This window comes from Borostomias antarcticus (assembly GCF_949987555.1).
Source record: "Borostomias antarcticus genome assembly, chromosome: 11".
In the NCBI taxonomy this organism is placed as follows: Eukaryota; Metazoa; Chordata; class Actinopteri; order Stomiiformes; family Stomiidae; genus Borostomias; species Borostomias antarcticus.
In genome coordinates, this window is record NC_140244.1 from 19,563,824 (window position 1) to 19,584,274 (window position 20,451).

Genomic DNA, 20,451 nt, shown 5'->3' on the forward strand with positions numbered 1-20,451 from the left:
ACATATTCAAACTTCATAAAGTGACATATTAACGTATGATTCCGTATTTCTTTCAACCAAATCTTTTGGGGGACCAAATCTAATTTCTACGACCATAGCTTTTTTCACTTCTCATTTCTACAACCAATGTTTTCTTCGCTTCTCAATTGTTTGATCAATGCTTTCTTCGCTTCTCAATTCTATGACCAATGCTTTCTTCGCTCTGTGGGCGTGGCTAAGATGGGCTACTTGGTTTTGTATCTAGGCGCCACACTCCACGCGTCTGACTTTGTCATCTGCATACATCTGGGTTTCTACAGTGTCACAGACTGATGGAAGTTCATTAATGGACAGGCTGAATAGCAGCGGTCCGAGTATGGAACCTTGTGGGACCCCAGTCGGGGGAGAATTTCTCCCTGTTAGTTTTTTTTTAGCTGCTCCCATATCATTTTGGGATTACCCCTAGCCTCCTTAATAATATCAATAAAAAAAGTCTGCTTTCGCCCTTCTCAGTGCCTTCACAATCACGTCACAATCTCAACATAACAAATTGACATTTGTCATGTGCTGATTTTGATTTTGATTTCAAGGCTAGTTTAAGTGTGGCATCTCTTGTCAATCAATCAATCAAAGCTTTATTTGTATAGCGCATTTCATACCCAGTTGTCTTCAATAAGGCCCAGCTATCTGTAATCATCCATGGCACACTATTAAAAAAAAAAGAAAAACTTTTCTACCCTTTACTTTCTTAGTAAATGTATTAATTGTGCTCTGAATTGTAGTAAGAGGACACTCTCTTTGCTGCTCCCACAGAGGCTGTTTCAGATTGAGCTCTGGCTAAAGTTCTAGTTTTCTGAAAATGATATTGCTAGGCAAGGGGAATGACCTTCTCAACCATTCTTGGTGAAATCCTCTAAGCAATTCCCTCTCCCTGCCCTCTCAGTTTGTGATTCTGTAATAACCAAATCATCACAGACTGGGATCAGGTTTCCAATTTTCACGTGGCCTAGCTTTGACCCAAAGGCCAAATTGCCTTCTTGTTCTCGAGTGGAAGACCAGGGCCTGGGTGTGTATACTGTGAGCGGATTGTTTCGCCTCACAATTTGTGAGTAATAAATACACAAGTTTTCCTATGTCAGTTTCTTTAACCCTTTAACTGGCATTGTAGCCGCATGGTTGGCCTTTTTTGGCGATCAAATTGCTGTAATTAAACCTCGCCAAAACCCATGTTTGGCTGTTTGTCCTTATTACTCTCATTCGCTTTATTCACACAGCTGCCATATTGGTCCAGTCTGACGTAATTGGTTGGACGAATGCGGAAGTGCCCGTTGACTCCAATGTTAAAATTTCACTATAAAAACACCACTTCAAAAAACAAAATAGTCAAAATAACAGGCTGAATACACTTTCGGGATTACAAACTCATCATTGCCAGACTCCGATTGATTTTCACTGCTATAGTTTTCGTGTTTGGAATTACATGTAAGTGAATGAGCCATAGTTATCGGAGTAGCTATAGCTAGCATTAGCCATGAACATTACATTTTACTCTACAGTATGTATATAAGGCTGTAATAGAAGGGATGGACATATTTGCCCATGTTTTATTTAAGTTCAATCAATCAATCAATCAATCAAAGCTTTATTTGTATAGCGCATTTCATACCCAGAGGCAACACAATGCGCTTTACAGAGAACAAGGGAGGTGGGCATGCGACCCACCCCTACATATTCCAGAGGGAAGAAAAAAAACAGTATCACCCAGGGGCCAGATAAGTGAGCTGTAAAAATTCTTCCCTGACCCCTCTCAACAAGCCGATCAAGCAAGCTCCTGAAGTATGTTTGTCTAAGAACATTTAAAAAACGATAAATTACATTAAATTACATTTTCAGAGTAAGAGAGGCTAAAAACATCAGAGGAGAGACATGGCTGGTGGATGTCTGTGTGTGTGTGTGTGTGAATGTGCCTGGGCCCAGATAGAGGCAGGGGTAGGGGTAGGGAGGGGGTAGGAAGTTTAATGTTTTACTGTATTTAGCACAATAAACTTGATTTCTATTTCTTTTTCTATAGTGCATTGATGAGATGCATAAGTTGTAGGTCGTTGAGAGCGGACCTCAACTATTGGATGGACCGGCGCATAATAGCACACAGCGTTCCAATAGACAGAGTGTTGGCTCACTCCGCTTGTCAACCTCCGGTCTCTGACGGCGCGGCACATTGCTGGCCGCTTGAACGTCGGGGCGGACTTAATGTCTTGAGGCGGGCCTCTCCCGGGCGAGTGGAGCCTATATCCTCAGATTGTGGCTCAGCTCTGGGCTCGGTTCGGCAGGGGCGAGATGGATATCTTTGCTTCGAGAGAGAACGCGAAGTGTCTCCTTGGGTTCTCTCTGTCACAGCAAGACCAGCCTCCGCTGGGAGTGGACGCGTTCGCGTATGCCCCCTGGCTGAAGGCGCTGTTGAATGCCCTGCCGCCAGTGGGGTTGATCCTGCCATTGTTAGCCAGGATACGGTCGGAGCACCTATCAGTGATAGCCTACTGATAGCGCCGTAACATCACTGAGCGAGATGGTATGCGGAAGTAATGGCCATGACGTCTGTGGAACCGTGGCTCATCCCTCATTGGCTGAATGCGCTGTCCCAGGCGGAGGGTTCGATCTGCGTGCCCCATGTTCTGGGGTGGCAGCTGGTGGCCTGGCTCTTGAACGGTGGAGATTGTCTGATAGAGGACTCTCTCCAGCCGTGATCAGTATGATCCAGAGTGCGCGTGCGGCTTCCACTGCCACGGTTTATTTGGGCAAATGGGACGCTTTTGCGCGCTGGTGTGAAGAAAGGGTTATTGGTCCTGAGTCCTGCTCGGTTGAGATGATTTGGGGATTTCTTCAACACCTGATGGATCATAGTGACGGTTTAGCAGCATCCACTATCAAAGTGTATGCATGCGCTATTTCCGCGTGTCACGAGGGGTTCACCAAAACTACGTTTTTTGGGTATCCCCTGGTTAAAGGTTTCCTGACCGGCAAGCACCGTCTTCGCCCAGTGCGTAAAGCTACGGCGCCGCCTTGGGATTTGCTCTTGGTTCTAAACGCACTATGTGAAGCGCCGCCGCCGTTTGAACCAATGGAGCAAGTCTCTTTCAAGTGGCTCTCTGTGAAGGCTGCGCTGCTCCTCGCGCTGACATCAGGCAAGCGGGTCAGTGATTTGAGAGTGCTGACAGTTTCTCTCATCACGGGTGATGGGGAGCAAAGCTGTTTTGCGCACAGATGCATTTTTGGTTTCGAAAGTGGTCCAGCGCACATTTAGTGCACAGGATTTGGAGCTGAGAGCCTTCTATCCTCCGCCTCTTGCTTACGAGGAAGAGCCTCGCTTACTTTTATTGTGTCCTGTGCGTGTGCTGACTACTACCCCAAGTTGTTGGTGTGTCACGGCCCAGGGAAGGTGGGTTCACTGCTGTCTAAACAGCGTCTCTTCCAGTGGATTTGTGAGGACATCTCCAAGTCTTACAGTATGTGACTGCAGCTCGTCCTCTGCCTGGGGCTGTTCGGGCACTTTCTAGAGAGGTGTGGCCACGTCGGTTGCTCTGTTCAGTGGTGTGTCTGTGGAGGACATTTGTGCGGCGGCGACTTGGTCGCCTCCGTATCCTTTTGTCCGTTATCTTTTATCCATGTCCTCTGTCTCTGTAGCGTTGTCTGTTAGGCACAGCCGCCAGCGGGAGTCAGCGCTGACCTGTTGTCTCAGGTCAGGACCGTCTGGTGAGTGTCGGTCCTCTCCTGTCTGTGGGTGAGGCTAGGACGGGCTGTTACTGTGTAACCTCTTCTGGTCCGGCTCTCCCCTCACATACCTCTCCTTGCCCTCGGCTGTGATGAACCGAGTGTGACAGGGTGGGGCCCAGTGCTTGGGTTGGGCCAACTTTTAGTATGGTCTCACCTTGGAGCACTGGCTTCTGTCCTGGTTGGCCAGTCATTTGTTACTGGGGAGTCTATGGTGCGGTTGTGTAACTCCACGAAATAGAATGATGGTTATGCATTGTAACCCTAGTTCTATGAGTGGAGCGGAGCCCCACAGGGAACAGACTTGTTGAACCAGCAGTCTGCTCGCTGAAAATTTTGGTTAGGATCAGTTGTGTAGGCGAAGCCCGCTTATACAGTGGTGCACCGGACCTGGTTGGACACAGGTGCATGTATGTTTTTTTTTCTTCAGTCTATTGAAGCTAGCTTGGTTTCACTAGCTAATAGGAGCTCCACTCATAGAACTAGGCTTACAATGCGTAACCGTTCCCCTTTAAAGTTTTTATGACCAAATTAATAATAATGTTTTTTTTTTGAAGCACTGCTCAATTTCCAGGTGACAGTGACTAGTTAGACTAATGTTCTATTTATATTGGCATCAAGCCCACACATGCTGTACACACACACACACGCACACACACACACGCACGCACGTACTGTACAGGCACACGCACAGGCACATGCACAGGCAGGCACACAAACACACCAACCGGCTTCAAACATTCACAGAGTATTTGTTAATTCATTCTCTATGCTTGAAAGAACACACATTTGCTCTGAACTGTGGCATCTGCAATTGAAGTTCGATAGGAAATAGGTAGGAACACATGATGCATGGGGCCCATTTTCTGGTCTTTACTACACGAGGGATGACTGAATTAGCACAAAGACAGAAAAGAGAGGCGCGCACTGGGGAGGTACAAGACTAGAGTGGTGGCTAACCAGCTGACTAATGTAAACTAACAAAGCCTCAATCTGCGTGGCTTATCATGTGATACTAATAGAAAAAAATGATTACAGAGGGATTATGATTTTTTGTCGCTTTGATACTGTGTGTTGAGATGAGAGTGTGGGAGGATAGCGCCGTGTGTGTGTGTGTGCATGTGTGTTTGAACGTACGCGTGTTTGAATGTATGACATTGAGTGTGACATTTGGTTTCACTGTGGCGGCGTCTGATCACTCCTGCATCTGGGGCAGCTCTGTCTCTCCAAACACCAAATGAAAACAAGCTAGCATCCCAGATAGCAAGCGGATCTGGGCCATATATGGGCCGGGACTAAGCCACAAGCGCCAGATCTGGCCTGTATGTGGCCCAGATCTACTTGCTATCTGGGATCCTACTGCTGCCTCACACACTTTAGGACAACATAAGGCGCTAAGGGCTGTAATTCGGTGATTCTAATCGGTTTATGGGGTTGCGTCTGTGGGTTGTGTCACATTGTTCTACACACTCCTCAGTGTCTCGATCTGCTCACCTTGGTAACAAATCAATTCAAACACAGTGGATCACAGCCAAGGGGACTGCTGGTCCCACTCCAAAAATCTGCCATAGAAAAATGAAGGAGAATGTCACTCATTAAAGGGGTCCGTTTGCAAAACTAACTTTTTCATTGTTTTTGCATGTACATTTGAATCTCTGATGGGCCTACTAACACACAAAGTATGAAGTGAAACAACTCAGTGATTTTGTTGTGGTCAGCCGAAATGAAAACATTAGAAAAAGTCAGTCCCTGCAAGCCATTCAAATCTCCCGTGTCACTTTACAGTCACAGTTGGGGACCCCGCTAGCTAGCATAATGTCTTTGCATGGAAAATGCTCTGTTCTTGGATGTAAGCAGCACAGATCGTCTCCCAAGCTCAAAGGACAGCAGAGCCAAGTGGATAAATTGTATTTTTTCATTCCCGCTGAAATTGGCAGTGTGTGCTAGCCATTTTTCCCCCATTGCTTTTCCAACCTGGATCAGTACAAACAAACAACATGCTCAAATGTTAAGAAGTGGACATCTTTTGATTCCCCTCGGCCTACAGAATCTAGCTTTTATTGTTTGTAGTCAAATGGTGTCATAAAGCCTGGTGTCTAGCTAGCGAATGTAGCTAGAGGTAACAGTATGCAACTGTGGAGATAATAATATGGGCACTAATGCTATCATGTTTAGTCAGGGAGAGAGGACAATGAAAGTCACAGTGGCATCGAGTGTGGATGGTCCAGGCTAGCCAGCTATATTTGAGGTAGTATAGTGCCGTCAACAGCCTTCGTTCTCTAGCGTGCCGACTTGCTCTTAGCTGAGCTCATTTGCATATGAAAAAGGCTCAATCCGCTCAATCTGATCTCGTGGTCAATGGAGGGGTATAGAGGCATGCTAGAACGCTTATTCTGAGTAGTATTTTCAGCAAAAATACTCAAAGACATGTTTTGGGGACCCAAAAGACGTATATTAAATTGTTGAAAATAGCATAATAGGACACCTTTAAATAGCTTACACCAGTACAATGAATATCATTAACTCAGTTGAGTGCCTAACATTTTTCTTATGACTGTGTTCATTGTTGATTAGTACACATTTTTACAGTGAAGACAGAGAGAGAAAGAAAGTGAGAGAAAGAGAGAGAGAGAGAGAGAGAGAGAGAGAGAGAGAGAGAGAGAGAAGGCAGAGAGAGAAGGCAGAGAAACAAAGACAGGGAGAAATGCACAAAAATTTACAGCAGAAAAGCAAATGCGGTACTTTGCATACAGGGTGACAAAGGGAGATGGAACGGGAGAGTCAGAGGACGATAGAGAACGTAGCAGATGAGGGTCAGGGAACAGTGCTCCTGTGTGTTGCATGGAAGCAGGTCCCCATCCAGCTAATTGAAGGTAATTTCCTGTGCTCGTTCCCCAGACAGTAATTGGAATTGAAGTCTCAGCACTGCCACCCACCCTCCTGCTCATGCTGTTCACTCATGGCTGAAGGTGAATAAACATAAATACGTGCAAACTCATAAACAAAACACACACACACACAAAACATACAATAAGGACAAATACACACAAACACTTATCCAGACCAAAGAGAACAGCAACATTTTTTTTGTTTTTTATGTTTCATCCGAATGACTCATATCCTGGAGACCAATCTGACAAACACACCATCTCCTACTGAATTACACTGGTGAGAAGAGAGAATTGGGAAGGAGGGAGGATGCAGATCCTGTGCGGTGCCTGGTGATCTAACTCACTACTACAGGACTTGAGCTACAGTAATTAAACCATACAGCTTACTTCATGTAAGACGAGTTAAGGCTCATGGCTCATAGCTCTGGGCATTCGCTCACAATTGCCCAGAGCCATAGCTTGTCTGTTACAGTGTGAACTAGGTTTATGAAGCCGCCTAACCCCCCCTCCTGCTGCTCCCCAGCTGCAGGCGACTGACTGTGAGTACTGCTTCCCAGATAGCAAGTGGATCTGGGCCATATACAGGCCAGATCTGGCCCTTGTGGCTTAGTTCCGGCCCATATATGGCCCAGAATCACTACACATCCGCTTGCTATCTGGGTTCAGACACAGTCTCTTTTGAGGACAACCGACAGAGGTTGTCAAAAGAAGCACTGTCCTCAGAGATATGGCACCTGTCACCTCTGCTCTGCTTGTCATCTCGCCCATAATACTGCAGGGTATCGTGTCATCTCTGATATTTCGCTAAAACCTCAAAACCAAACATTGTGTCGCAAAACCTTAAACATAACACTATTTTGTTCTGTAAAGCTATTTCATTGAAATAATCCCCCCCCAAAACAAAAGTTTAGTTTTGGTCTGCAATAAGTGAGCCTTACTTCATTGTGCGTATGTGTGTGTTTGCAAGAGTGCAGGTGCAGCTGTGTATGTGTGTTGTGTTGTGTTGTGTATGTTGTGTGTGTGTGTGTGTGTGTGTGTGTGTGTGTAGGAAGGGGGGTTGCTATACAGTATGTTCACCTAAAAACACTTTTTTACAGTACACAGCACCTTCTACTGGAGGAGATGTTGCAGTGCATGTATCCATGCAAGGAGATGGATATGTTCCCCTATACCCCATATACTCAAGCGATGTCCTCTTAGTTTGAACTATCTACATTTCCCATTTACATCTACAGTTTACACGGCTCGTGGTGGGTGTGTCCCAGTTAAAAAGGTATTTCAAGCAGGCTCAGATGATTGACATAGAACAGGGTCCATTATGAGAGCTCAATATCTTGGGTCACTGAACAACATTTGATTCTAACTGCATGTCAACAATGTCTAACATTGTACCAACAATGTCTTACATTGTATAAACCAACAACGTCTAACATTGTATAAATCAACAACGTCTAACATTGTATAAACCAACAGAGTGACACGCATGTGTGAGACGATGGCGTGGAACGTCCGTGTCACAATGCTCCATCCTGGTTAACGGCCATCAGCGAGAGAGAGTTCCTGTGGGCGAAGTGAGAGAACATTACACTCTGACCACTGATCTGTCCTCCGGCAAAAAGCAGTCATCCCAATATGCAAATAAGGCCAATGGTCTGTCAGGCTTGGTTTCCTGAAGGTACAGTTAGGAGGAGGAAAGATGACGACCGCTATACTATTTCTAAACTCGGGGTTGAAGGAATGACTCATCAGTAGCCTGTGAGGTGGAATGTAGACTCCTGACAAGAACCAGTTTCTTCCTTGTCCCCAGCATATTGCATCCTCACTTTTCCCTCTCCATCAAACATTTCCCACATCTCTTTGGTTTCCTCTTTCTGCTGCCCACCACCCTTCCCAGTCGTCAGTCATCAGCTAGGGCCAGGCCACCGTCTATTGGGCCGTCAAACAGCCGGAGTCACAGGAGAGACTGACCATTCAGAGAGACACCAAGTCTCTCGACCCTAAGAGGAAAGCGTGATTTATAAGAAGAAACCCCCTTCTTAAGATAGTTATTATGTAGGACAGTGTCAGGGCATAAGTTTCAGTGATCATTCGATGGACTCTTCATTTACTGGCCTACAGGGTTGGTACTGTAATAATCCATATTTACGACATAGTGACAAACGTCTGCATGAGTAACGCAGGAGAGAGCGGCAGTAAGTTTGACCTATGGGGTTTCTTCAGGTGTACAAACAGCATTGTTGTTTAAAGTCTTAGTGTTGGCTTCCTGACCAGTGGGGTCAGTGATATGAATTTGTTGTCCACCACCCAGCAACAGCTGAAGACAGCCGGTGTTATGGCGTCAGTCAGTCAGGGGATGAGCCTGTGGCTGAAAGTGCTCCCCATCTTCCACAGCTCATCATAGAGGTTGTCTAGAATAGACTTCAGTTTGTCCCTCATCCTCCTCTCCACCCCAGGCTCCAGGCTGTCCAGTTGTTGTCCCACAACAGAGCCGGCCGTCCTCACCAGCTTGTTTGACTCCCCAGCCTTGATGCCGCCACCCAACCCAGATAGCAAGCGGATGTTTAATAATTCTGGGCCATATATGGGCCGGAACTAAGCCACAAGGGCCAGATCTGGCCTGTATATGGCCCAGATCCGCTTGCTATCTGGGAAGCAGGCGACGGCAAAGAACAGTGTGCTGGCTACAACAGACTGGTAGAACATCCGCAGCAGCCTGCTACACACATCAAAGGACCTGAGCCTCCTGAGGAAGAACAGTCTGTCCTTTCCTAGAGAGGGCCTCAGTGTTGTCAGTCCAGTCCAGTTTGTTGTTCAGGTGCACTTCAGGAACTTGTATGAGTCCACCATCTCAACGTCCTCGCCCTGGATGGTGATGAAGGGCTGGAGGCCTCTTGTTCCTTCTGAAGTTCACCACCAGCTCCTTGGTCTTGCCGATGTTGAGTTGGAGCTGGTTCTCCTCAGACCATTCAGCAAGCTGTCTCGCACACTCCTTGGGCACCCTTGGGGCTCATTCCGACAGGACCCGAGGCCTTTTTGATTCTTAGCCTTTGGAGTTCACCCCTTACCACACTCTCTGTGATGAATGGTCTGGTGGTGTGGGGGTGGGAAGGGGGGAACTGCCTAGTAGCCTCACAGGGGAGGAGGGGTGCAGGGGCAGAGGTAGAGGCAGCGTTGGGCTGCCTTCCAGCCCCACAGGGGTGGGGGTGTCCTCACAGGAGTGGGCGTAGGGGTTGCGTCGAACCTGTTAAAGAACTAGTTAAGCTCATTGGCACGTTCTTGACTCCCCCCCCCACAGCTGGGCCTGAAGTACCCAGCCCTGTGATTCTCTTCATCCCCTCCCACACTTCCTTGGTGCTGCTCAGGTCAAGTTTGCTCTCCACCCTCTCTCCGTAGATTTTCTTGGCCCTCCACAGCTCCCTCTTCACTTCCTCCTGGACTGACCTGGCCTCCTCTTTGTCCTTAGCCAAAAGACTCAAGACTCAGGATCTGTTTATTGCCATGTATCTGGTTCACACATACTAGGAATGTGACTAGAGTTAAGGCATGCGCTGTTGTAGATGACAGGACAGGGTGCAGGACAGGACAGGACAGGACAGTGCAAAGACATGAAGTGCAAAACAGTACAAAAAACAGTGCAAATACTAAATATCAAAAAACAGTGCAACAAAATGCAGTGCAATGTACACATTACGATATACTGTTAAAAAGTAAAAGGGAATTTCAATATACATACTATATACAGAATGGGGTGTGGTGAGTGTGTGTTACAGTGGTGAGCGGTGTTACAGTATGTACAGTGAGTGCAGTGTGTGTGTGTGTGCCGTTAAGGTATGTGGAACAATCAGAGGTTGTGTGCAAGTGGTGCAGGGGTATAGAGTCAGTGTGTGTGTGTGTGTGTGTATGTGGGGGGGGGGGGGGCATTCGTGGGAGGACACAAGCCTTGTTGATGAGTCTCATGGCCGTGGGGAAGATAATGTTTTTGTGGCGTGTGGACCCGGTCCTGATGGACCGCAGTATCCTGCCAGAGGGGAGTGGATCAAAGAGACCGTGTCCAGGATGGGAGGGGTCAGCCGCGATCTTATTGGACCATTTTAGGGTCCTGGCGGCACGCAGGACCTGTAGGGATGGCAGTCTACAGCCAATCACCCTCTCAGCGGAGCCAAGGAGGTGCTGCACTTAGATTTTTTTTATTTATTTATCTGAAACTTTACAAACAAACCACCCACATAGGACAGAAACCACAACATGGCCTTCATTAACAGACGAGGATAAAAAAAACACAGAAAAGTCAGACTTGTTTCCACGGTGGTCTTCTCCTGGCAACAATGTACTTCACATCTAATACAAAAACATAGCATTTATGAGAGGTTAAAAACTGAGAGAAAGAGAAAGAGGGAGAAAGAGAGAGAAAGAGAGAGAGAGAGAGAGAGAGAGAGAGCAGGAGAGAAAAGGAGAGAGAATGAGAGAGGGGACAGACCCTCATACAAAGAGCTCTAGTGTTCAAGACGTTCTAGCAGCCACCTTCTTACTGCTACTTTAAACTGGTTTACCGTGCTAACTGGGCTTTTATGGAGGCTGGAAGACTATTCCAAGTGACTACACCAGAGTATGTGAAATTATTTTACCTATCAATGTTCTGAATCTTGTGGTAGCCAGATTGTTATCTCTAGCCCTGGCTCGGTAATTGTGAGAATCACAGACTCTATTAAAATACCCTCTAAAATAATAAGAGTGGAGTCATAATAAATGCCATGCACTAGTCAGAGATTCAGCATTGTCACTCTGTCCTCTACAGTGAGCCAACCAAGATACTTAAAATGTTGGGCTGTTAAGTGAGTACGAGGATGGAGTTTCTAAACTACCCTGTTCTGAGCAGTTTGTAGTCTGTTGGTACATGAGATATTACTGCCCTGGTCTTTGTCTGTAGAGGATGAGAACCAGATGGCAATGGAGGAGGTGAGGATGGACCTGATGATGGATGTAGAAGAGCACCATCATTGCCTTTGGCATGTTGAATTTCTTCAGTTGCCTCAGGAAGAATATCCTCTGCTGTGCTTTTATGGTGAGGGAGCAGATGTAGGCTACAGCTCCCACTTTAGGTTCCGGGAGATGGTTGTGCCCAGGAAGTGGAAGGTGTCGACAGTGGTCACTGGGGTGCTTTGGAAATGGGGCTTAAGTGTAAGACCTGTTGTAATAACCAGAGGTCAGGTAATGTAATTTTCACCAGGGTGAAATTTGATTCACGTCCTGAACGACATGTTAGTGATTTTGGCCAGCCACAACAGTAATTCTGACTGACGTCACCAGTGAACTCTGACATCCTCTGATAATTTTATTACGGTCCGGATAGACATACCAGCTTTTTATATGAATTACATGATTTAGGGATTTGTATTGCGTGAGCTCTGTGTATCAATGGAAGTCAATGTCGAGTCCCTTGAATCTCAAATTGTGAAAAAGCCTCACAACTCCAGTTCTATGCTCCCAAAAAAATATTTTATTTTACAACCCAGGTGGTTGCCCACGTAATCTGATGAAGATCCACCTGGGATCGAAATGTTGTTTCTATAATAGCCTATATTAATATAGGCCTACAGTACTACTCCAAACAGAAAGGGGAAACATTAGGCTATGAATGTACAAGCCTTATGTACTGTATGGGACTACAAGTTTCTGTCAAATGGCCGGGTAGCGCCAACTCGACATTGAGTGGTGAAAAAGTGGATCTGTTTGAGTGACGGTGCGTAGGTAGTCAAGAGAGCAAGATCTTAGGTTAAGTATCAACCAATACCTTTTTATTAATATAAGCTACAGTATAATACATTTTTGGGAGCATAAAACCAGATTTGCGAGCCTTTTTCATAATTTGGTAGGCCGAAGGGGGATGTGTGCTGTCGAGCAGTACTAATCCTGTCCACACAGGGCTAAGTTTGTGTGTAAGGTGGTGTGTGTGTGTGTGTGTGTGTGTGTGTGTGTGTGTGTGTGTGTGTGTGAACAGGTGCACGCAGGAACACACAAAATAACACATTACTTTATTTGTGGAACATATTGTTACATTTACACCAGTCTTCACACAGTAGACTTATGCTTGTACTTATGAATTACACTATGACCTCTTCTTTCAGGTCTTTGAGGTGAAGATATGAACGATGAGTCTCTCTGATTTCACACAGTAGACTAGACACTGTCCCCTAATGCGTACAGTATCTATACTATGACCTCTTCATTCAGGTCTTTACAAACGGTATGAACTATGATCCTCTTGATCACACAGTAAACACTCTGTCCCCTAATGCTTGTACATTTGCATGTCTAAAGGGACTACCTAAGCTGTTCAGCAAGACACAGGTTCTTTGAAAGAAACACAAGCATGTCAATATTCTCCTGGGTCAGTCTTGTGCGTCCTGGGCTACAGATTAATCCTGAGGTGCTGTATAGAAAAATTCATTATTTGTACATGTATTTTAAATTGTGAAGTGAACTTGATTACAGATGGCACTAGCTGCTACGCTAACGTGAGCTAGGCCTATACGTCTTCACTGCACCCGGCGCCAAAGTTTTAGTTAGTTGAGAGATCACCTACCTGCAAGAAGGACTTTCTCCCACAGTAAACTGGAGCTGCCACCTTCTTCTTTTGTTTTATTATACAACAATGATGCTTTGCAGTGTGGACACTATTTCATCTCATGTTTGAGAAATATAGTAGCGGTGAGACCAGGCTCAAATATGGTCGGTGTGGGTTTAAACTAGGATTATACGTTAATAAATGTTGTACACAAAATGTTTTGTGTACAACATCCATCACCATCATGGGTGAGGAGGTTGAGATGGTGGACTCATACAAGTTCCTGAACAACAAACTGGACTGGACTGACAACACTGAGGCCCTTTACAGGAAAGGACAAAGCAGACTGCTCTTCCTCAGGAAGCTCAGGTCCTTCGACGTGTGTAGCAGGCTACTGTACTGAGGATGATCTACCAATCTGTCGTAGCCAGCACACTGTTCTCTGCCATTGCCTGCTGGGTAGGCAGCATTAAGTCGGGGGAGTCAAACAAGCTGGTGAGGACGGCTGGCTTCATCGTGGGGCAACAACTGGACAGCCTGGAGTCTGTGGCCGAGAGGAGGATGAGGGACAAACTGAAGTCTATCTATCACAACCCCTCCCATCCCCTCCATGGCGAGCTGTGGCAGATGGGGAGCACTTTCAGTCACAGACTCATCCCACCCAGGTCCAATAAGGAGCGGTTCAGACTTTCTTTTGTGCCAGCAGCCATCAGACTGTATAAGAATATATAGAGGCGTGCACGTATGTATGTATGTATGTATGTATGTATGTATGTATGTATGTATGTATGTATGTATATATATATATATATATATATATATATACTGTATATAGCCTATATGTATATAGCCTATGTATATGTATGTATGTACTCAAGCTCTCGATGCTGGATGATTTAATTTGATTAAATTATATTTTATTAAATCACCTAGCATCAAGAGCTTGAGTGTGCGGTTTCATTCCTTTTATCCAGTATTTCGCCCGTTATCGGCGGCACCTCTACGATGTGCGTTTTCTACTTTTTCCTTAACCGTTATTTTATAGAACTTAAAGGAACATACCACATTTCTTGACGTTTAAGAAATGTGGTATGTTCCTTTAAGTTCTATAAGTGTAACACTACGACAACCAATCAGGGGCTGCGTCCTCACTGTGGGGCAGAACAGCAATCAGAACACCGTCCCTGATTGGGCCATTATTTGTTATTTCTGGTAATCTTTGTGGATGGGGAGAAGTCCAGACAGATCCATGGAAAGCAAAATGTGGGATGACGTGATCAGGATGGTGACGCCAGGCTAGAGCGGCCCTGTTTGCCTGTTTAGCAAAACACAGGTTCTTTGAAAGAAACACAAGCATGTCAATATTCACCTGGGTCAGTCTTGTGCGTCCTGGGCTACAGCAGACTGACGTGATCAGGATGGCGACGCCCCCCCTGTTTGCCTATTGTGACTCTTCCCTTTCCTCATCCCCTGGGAGCAGTTTGTGCATTATGACTTGTTATGGCCCATAAAACCCCAAAACACGAACAACTGCTGCTGCCTCCTCCTTCTTTCACAAACACAACATTATGTTTATTGTAAACAAGAGACATCATTATGTGCTTATAGACTGGCAGCCTCGTGAGACCATCCTGATGATGCAAGCTCACGTTGTTGCTCGTAAATCAGTCTGGAAACTCTTGATAGATACATTTTGGTTTCCGATTGGAAAACAATCTCGCCAATCAGCGTTGGTTCAGAGGAATTTGAAGTACACACAGCTACGATGGGCGGGTTTATGACAGCGATGAACACTGATAGACTTTTTCAGATTTTTATCAGATGATTCATCCAATCACCTACAAAAAAGCGTACTGATGATTAACGATGCTGATGAAGGCTTAAGGCCGAAACGTTCATTCCTGCCCATTAAAGTTTTGAAGACTAGTGTCTATCTCGTGAGTGCCGGTTCTTTCCTTCATTCATCCAATCACCTGCCAAGTCGTTTTGAAAGTGCCTGCCCTGTGAAGCAAATAAAAGACTGGGTTCATTTTCTAAAACCCCGGCCCATATCTGGCCTATCTGCCACTTTGAGATGAGCATACAGCAAATTTGATCTTGGCTCCCCTTTAATGTGGATGAATCTACATTACCCACACTTGTTCATGTGTCAATTTTCGACAAATGTCGTTTCTTGTATGTAGTTTATTTTTAGATTATTATTTTGTGGTCGGGTCGTTCAGAACTTCCTTGGAATGACGAAACGATTTACTGCAGTTACGACAAGATGAATAATAATTTAAATATGTTATATATTGTCAAAAGTAACGTTACTAGTAAGACCTATGTAATTACCTCGTCAGTGGCCTTCGTTCCGTCTTCAAAACACCTGGCTCAGGTAGCTGAGGTTTATGACAGTGCGCGGGGAGGCTCATGGGAAATGTGGTCTTTTTGGGCAGAAAACATTTCCGCTTCCCGAAACTCCTCATAGGGCCTTTAACAGGATTTGCCTTCAGCACTTTAAATTTGCACATTTTCTGAAATTCTAGTCGAGAGGCTACAAAGCTCAGTTTCTTGATCAGGATGGTCTCAAGAGGTTAACAAAGTCATACAATGCAATACCCCTCTGGTCATATCAATGAGGCCCCACTAGAGGGCAGAGTTCACCTGCAAAATATGTGTGCACCACCTTGCAGTGGATTAGTTTACACTTTTATAGCAGAGGAGAGCAGAGCGAGAAACTCTTAACTGAGCATCATAGATGAGGTTAGAGGGGTACATTAATCCTACTTCAGTGCTACAATATAACCACCTATGGTATTAATAAACTTGACCTACACTAGTCAAACTAAACTGGCTTATTGGGCTACTGACAAATTTGACGACATAATTATGTTAACACAGTCACCTACCAGGAACTGTATGCATCTCTACAGGACAATTTACAGAATAAATCTAGAGATTTACACATGTATTGGTCATTGTTTTGCACCTGCCCTTTTATGCCTTTGTGATATTGTCTTCAAGCTGGCAGAAAACAAAATGCTGTAATACACCATTAATTGCAGTAAAAGGGCCATGTTAAAGTACCTTTAAATAAAATAAGTCTTAAAGGTTGATGTGCTTGCGGTGCTATGTGTGAGGGTGACCAATCAGTTAGACCTCTGTGACTACAGTGTAAACCCATTACAGGCCTGTGAGAGTAACATAATCTCCAAATCCCTTTAATACAACACCCATTAGGAAAGTGCTGAGCACTCTGCTAGCTGCTAAGATGTTACACCCCAACTCCTCTAGTCCCTCTGCTCTCATCTACTGACTAACCATTATATTAAAGCAATTTCTACTCATTGCAAGAGATTGCCTACTGTATCTTGATGTAGACAGGACCTTTTACGAGGATGAAAAATTCAGGTCTTCCTCATTTGATGTACTATGATATAATTTCACGAAGTTCTCAAATTACAGATACATAAAATGGTTTGCCTTGGTTTAAAGTACTGTAGTTGTTGCATAATTTTAAGGGCTGTCTTTAAAGCTGCAGTTTGTAAGTTATGCACTATGATCCAGCTACGAGCTAGTTATGACGGAAAAGCTAGTTCAGTCTGCTTCAGTTACACATTTTGTGGGTTTGGGCACACATACGGACATAGAAGAATGTCATGTGTTGCTGATTGAACCTCAGCACGTACACATGCTTTGAACTAGGTGTGATCACACCTCCAAGCTATAAAAAATTGCTCTGGTGTCGACCTGACACCAAATTATAATAATTAGGGCCAAACAGCAGCCTACAAAGACAAGGTTTTCACAGAGGAGCTCAATCACTAATCGCTCTTGATTTAACTTATGGCTATATTATTTAAATGTTTAAAATGTTATGAAAATCGTACATACTGCAGCTTTAAGTCATGCAATCAGATCACCTAAAAACGACTACAGTAAATGTCCTTATTAATGTCCTAACTACTAACTTTATCATATTTTTCCAGGCCATAGCTCATTGTTCTGGACCTAGGTGGCTGTATGATGGCCAGTGTAGCATTTCAGATACTTTCACTAGCGCTTAAGTTGGTTCTAATCACAATGACGACTAAGCAGTGATCAGACTGCTCCCTGATAGGTATAAGCAGGTGTAACCTTAATATCTTGATGAGTGGCCAGTTATGTTTGCAGTGGTGGCTGGATTAGATATTAACTATGCCCCAAATCACTTTGTGCTGACGGATTTGGAAAGTGATAATCCAAGGTGTGTCTTTAAAAGCTGGAGCCTGACCAGCTGGGTCTACTAGCAAGGCCCCTCTCCATCTCTTTCCTGTACAGCCAGAAGAAACAACACCACTGAAGGGCTGACCACAAGACCGCAATCATGAATGGCACGGAGGGACCGTTCTTCTATGTTCCTATGACAAATACCACTGGCGTTGTCAGGAGCCCCTATGAGTATCCTCAGTACTACCTTGTCAGCCCAGTGGCATTCTTTGCGCTGGGCTCCTACATGTTCTTCCTCATCCTCACCTGCTTCCCAGTCAACTTCCTCACACTCTATGTTACCATCGAGCACAAGAAGCTGAGGACCGCCCTAAACTATGTCCTGCTGAACCTGGCTGTCGCTAACCTCTTCATGGTGATCGGTGGATTCACGACCACGATGTACTCTTCCATGAACGGCTACTTCGTCTTCGGCAGGCTTGGCTGTAACATCGAGGGATTCTTCGCTACCCACGGCGGTGAGATCGCCCTCTGGTCCCTCGTCGTCCTGGCTATCGAGAGGTATCTGGTCGTCTGCAAGCCCATCGCCAATTTCCGCTTCGGGGAGAACCACGCCATCATGGGATTGGCCTTCACCTGGGTGATGGCCTGCAGCTGCTCCGTGCCCCCTCTGGTTGGATGGTCCCGTTATATCCCAGAGGGCATGCAGTGCGCCTGCGGAGTCGACTACTACACCCGTGCCCCCGGTTACAACAACGAATCCTTTGTCATCTATATGTTCGTCCTACACTTCGCCGTTCCTCTGTTCATCATCTCCTTCTGCTACGGCCGTCTGCTGTGCGCCGTCAAAGAGGCCGCCGCCGCCCAGCAGGAGTCCGAGACTACCCAGAGGGCCGAGCGGGAGGTGACCCGCATGGTCATCCTCATGGTGTGCTCTTTCCTGGTGTCTTGGCTGCCCTACGCCAGCGTGGCCTGGTGGATCTTCTGCAACCAGGGCGCCGAATTCGGACCTCTCTTCATGACAATCCCGTCCTTCTTTGCAAAGAGCTCCGCCCTCTACAACCCCATCATCTACATTTGCATGAACAAGCAGTTCCGCCATTGCATGCTCACCACGCTGTGCTGCGGAAAGAACCCCTTCGAAGAGGAAGAGGGAGCGTCCACCACCGCCTCCAAGACCGAGGCCTCCTCCGCGTCCTCGTCCTCCGTGTCCCCGGCATAAACGCGCCCTCACTACGGGCCCCGCTATCCAGCATCCACGAAGAAGACTTCTGCTCCCCCGGGAAACGACTGAAGACTATCGTCTACAGAAACAACTTAATTTTTGTTTTTTTTTACAAACCAGTTGGTTCGACCTAAAGACAGTTTGCAGGACAGGGCAGCCCACGACAAAGTTGTTTCTGCATGTACAGTGAGTCCAACGTATCGATGTGTAAGATGTTTTTTTTTCCGAAGATGACGAAAGTAAAATATCTTAAATCTTTTACAGTTGGATCCTATATGTTACTGGCTTATTTGTGAATGTAGAGACATGTAATCAACGCAACGTAAAATAAAACGCACTTTGCAAATTAATCTCCCTGTTCATGTTTTACTTATTACAGGGGTGAATAAGTGACTGTAGTATATAAAAAAATAAAATAAATGTGAATGATCTAATCAGTGTGCATTCATGTTGTGAGTCAATAATCAACCAAAGCATAGCTTTTTGTATCTTATTTTCTGCAGTTTGTGTGTGTGTGTACATGTGTGTGTGTGTGTACATGTGTGTGCGTGTGTGTGTGTGTGTACATGTGTGTGTGTGTGTGTGTGAAAACGTTAGGCTTCTGTAATGTAGGCCTATATTATCCCACAAACATTACATTAGAATCAGAATCAGTTTTATTGTAGCCAGGTAGGTTTTCATATCAGGCCTTCTAGGAATTTGTTGTGGACTGTTGGTGCAGACAGTAAAAAGACAACAATAGACAGGGTGCAGGATCAAGACAGGCCAGTGCAAATGACAGGACAGTACAAAAAAGAGCCTAACATTGTACTATAGTACAGTACAGACATAACTAAGCAATGAGAGTGTGCTTCTGTAAACTCGGGTCAATTAAAGGTCACTTTTTATTAAGTGCAAGGTAATACTGCAAGATGACCTCAATACCCATAGCTGTGACTCAGGAGGTCAGTCTAGTCAATCTGCTGACGTACATTAATCAGACAAAAGGTTGACCTGATTTATCTAATTGGGTTAGTATCAATATGGTGCTTAAGAGGTTGTCATGTTGCTATGGTGCTGGCACATTCAAACACTATCATGTGGATACAGTACGTCGAGGGTTACAATATTATAGTACATTCACACAAAGACTGAGAACTGTGTCTAGACTAGACCTCTTAAAAAAATGTCACCTGTTCTTATTGAAGGCTTTAGGCCTACTGATTATAATTGTGTATCATCTACAGCATTGCTTCTCCGCTGAGGTTTAGAAGTTGATTCAGAAAGCCTGTTCTCACTACTCCTTCATTATGTTAATCCTCCTAAAGGAATAAGAGAATATCCGAAATACATCTACAGCATTATTTTTTCATCACATCGCTAGATTATTCATGGATTTGTAGGCTACTCCGTGAAACTACTTTATGAGCGTAGCCTGCGTGTTGCTGAGTGATAAATGACAGGAAGTCAAGGAATGACAAGTGATTCCTTCTCCTCAGTGCTCGGCTGTGCAGAAATATCTGTCAGGCCGGAGCAAAACAAACACCTCAAGAACTCTCCAATAATGACCTTGGAGTGTAGCTATAGCAACCCTCATGCCATTGGATCTCTGGTGGAATACAGATATTCTCGCCATGCGATCTGCTCCAGTCTACCAGCCACTGAGTGGCTGAAGAAAACAAATCAATCACAGGCCTAAAACCAGATTAAGGGCTGGGATATGAAGACAGAGAGCACCATCACCTGAAGACTGCAGATTGTTTTTAGGAATGCTACATTCTCTCTAGTCTTACACATATTAGAATGGCTTTGAGGTTCCGCTGTCGGTGTTGGATTTTTCCACTTCCTCCATT

The 20,451-nt window shown here is 45.2% G+C and overlaps 1 protein-coding gene across 1 annotated transcript; it reads left to right on the forward strand.

The window, feature by feature from the left end:
- Positions 1-17,551: 17,551 nt before the first annotated feature.
- On the forward strand, positions 17,552-18,616 carry LOC311314904 (rhodopsin; the record flags this gene model as incomplete). The annotated part of the gene is made up of 1 exon (XM_084445431.1): positions 17,552-18,616. One exon carries the CDS (start codon positions 17,552-17,554, stop codon positions 18,614-18,616), a length of 1,065 nt encoding a protein of 354 aa, XP_084301557.1.
- Between the last annotated feature and the right edge of the window lie 1,835 nt (positions 18,617-20,451).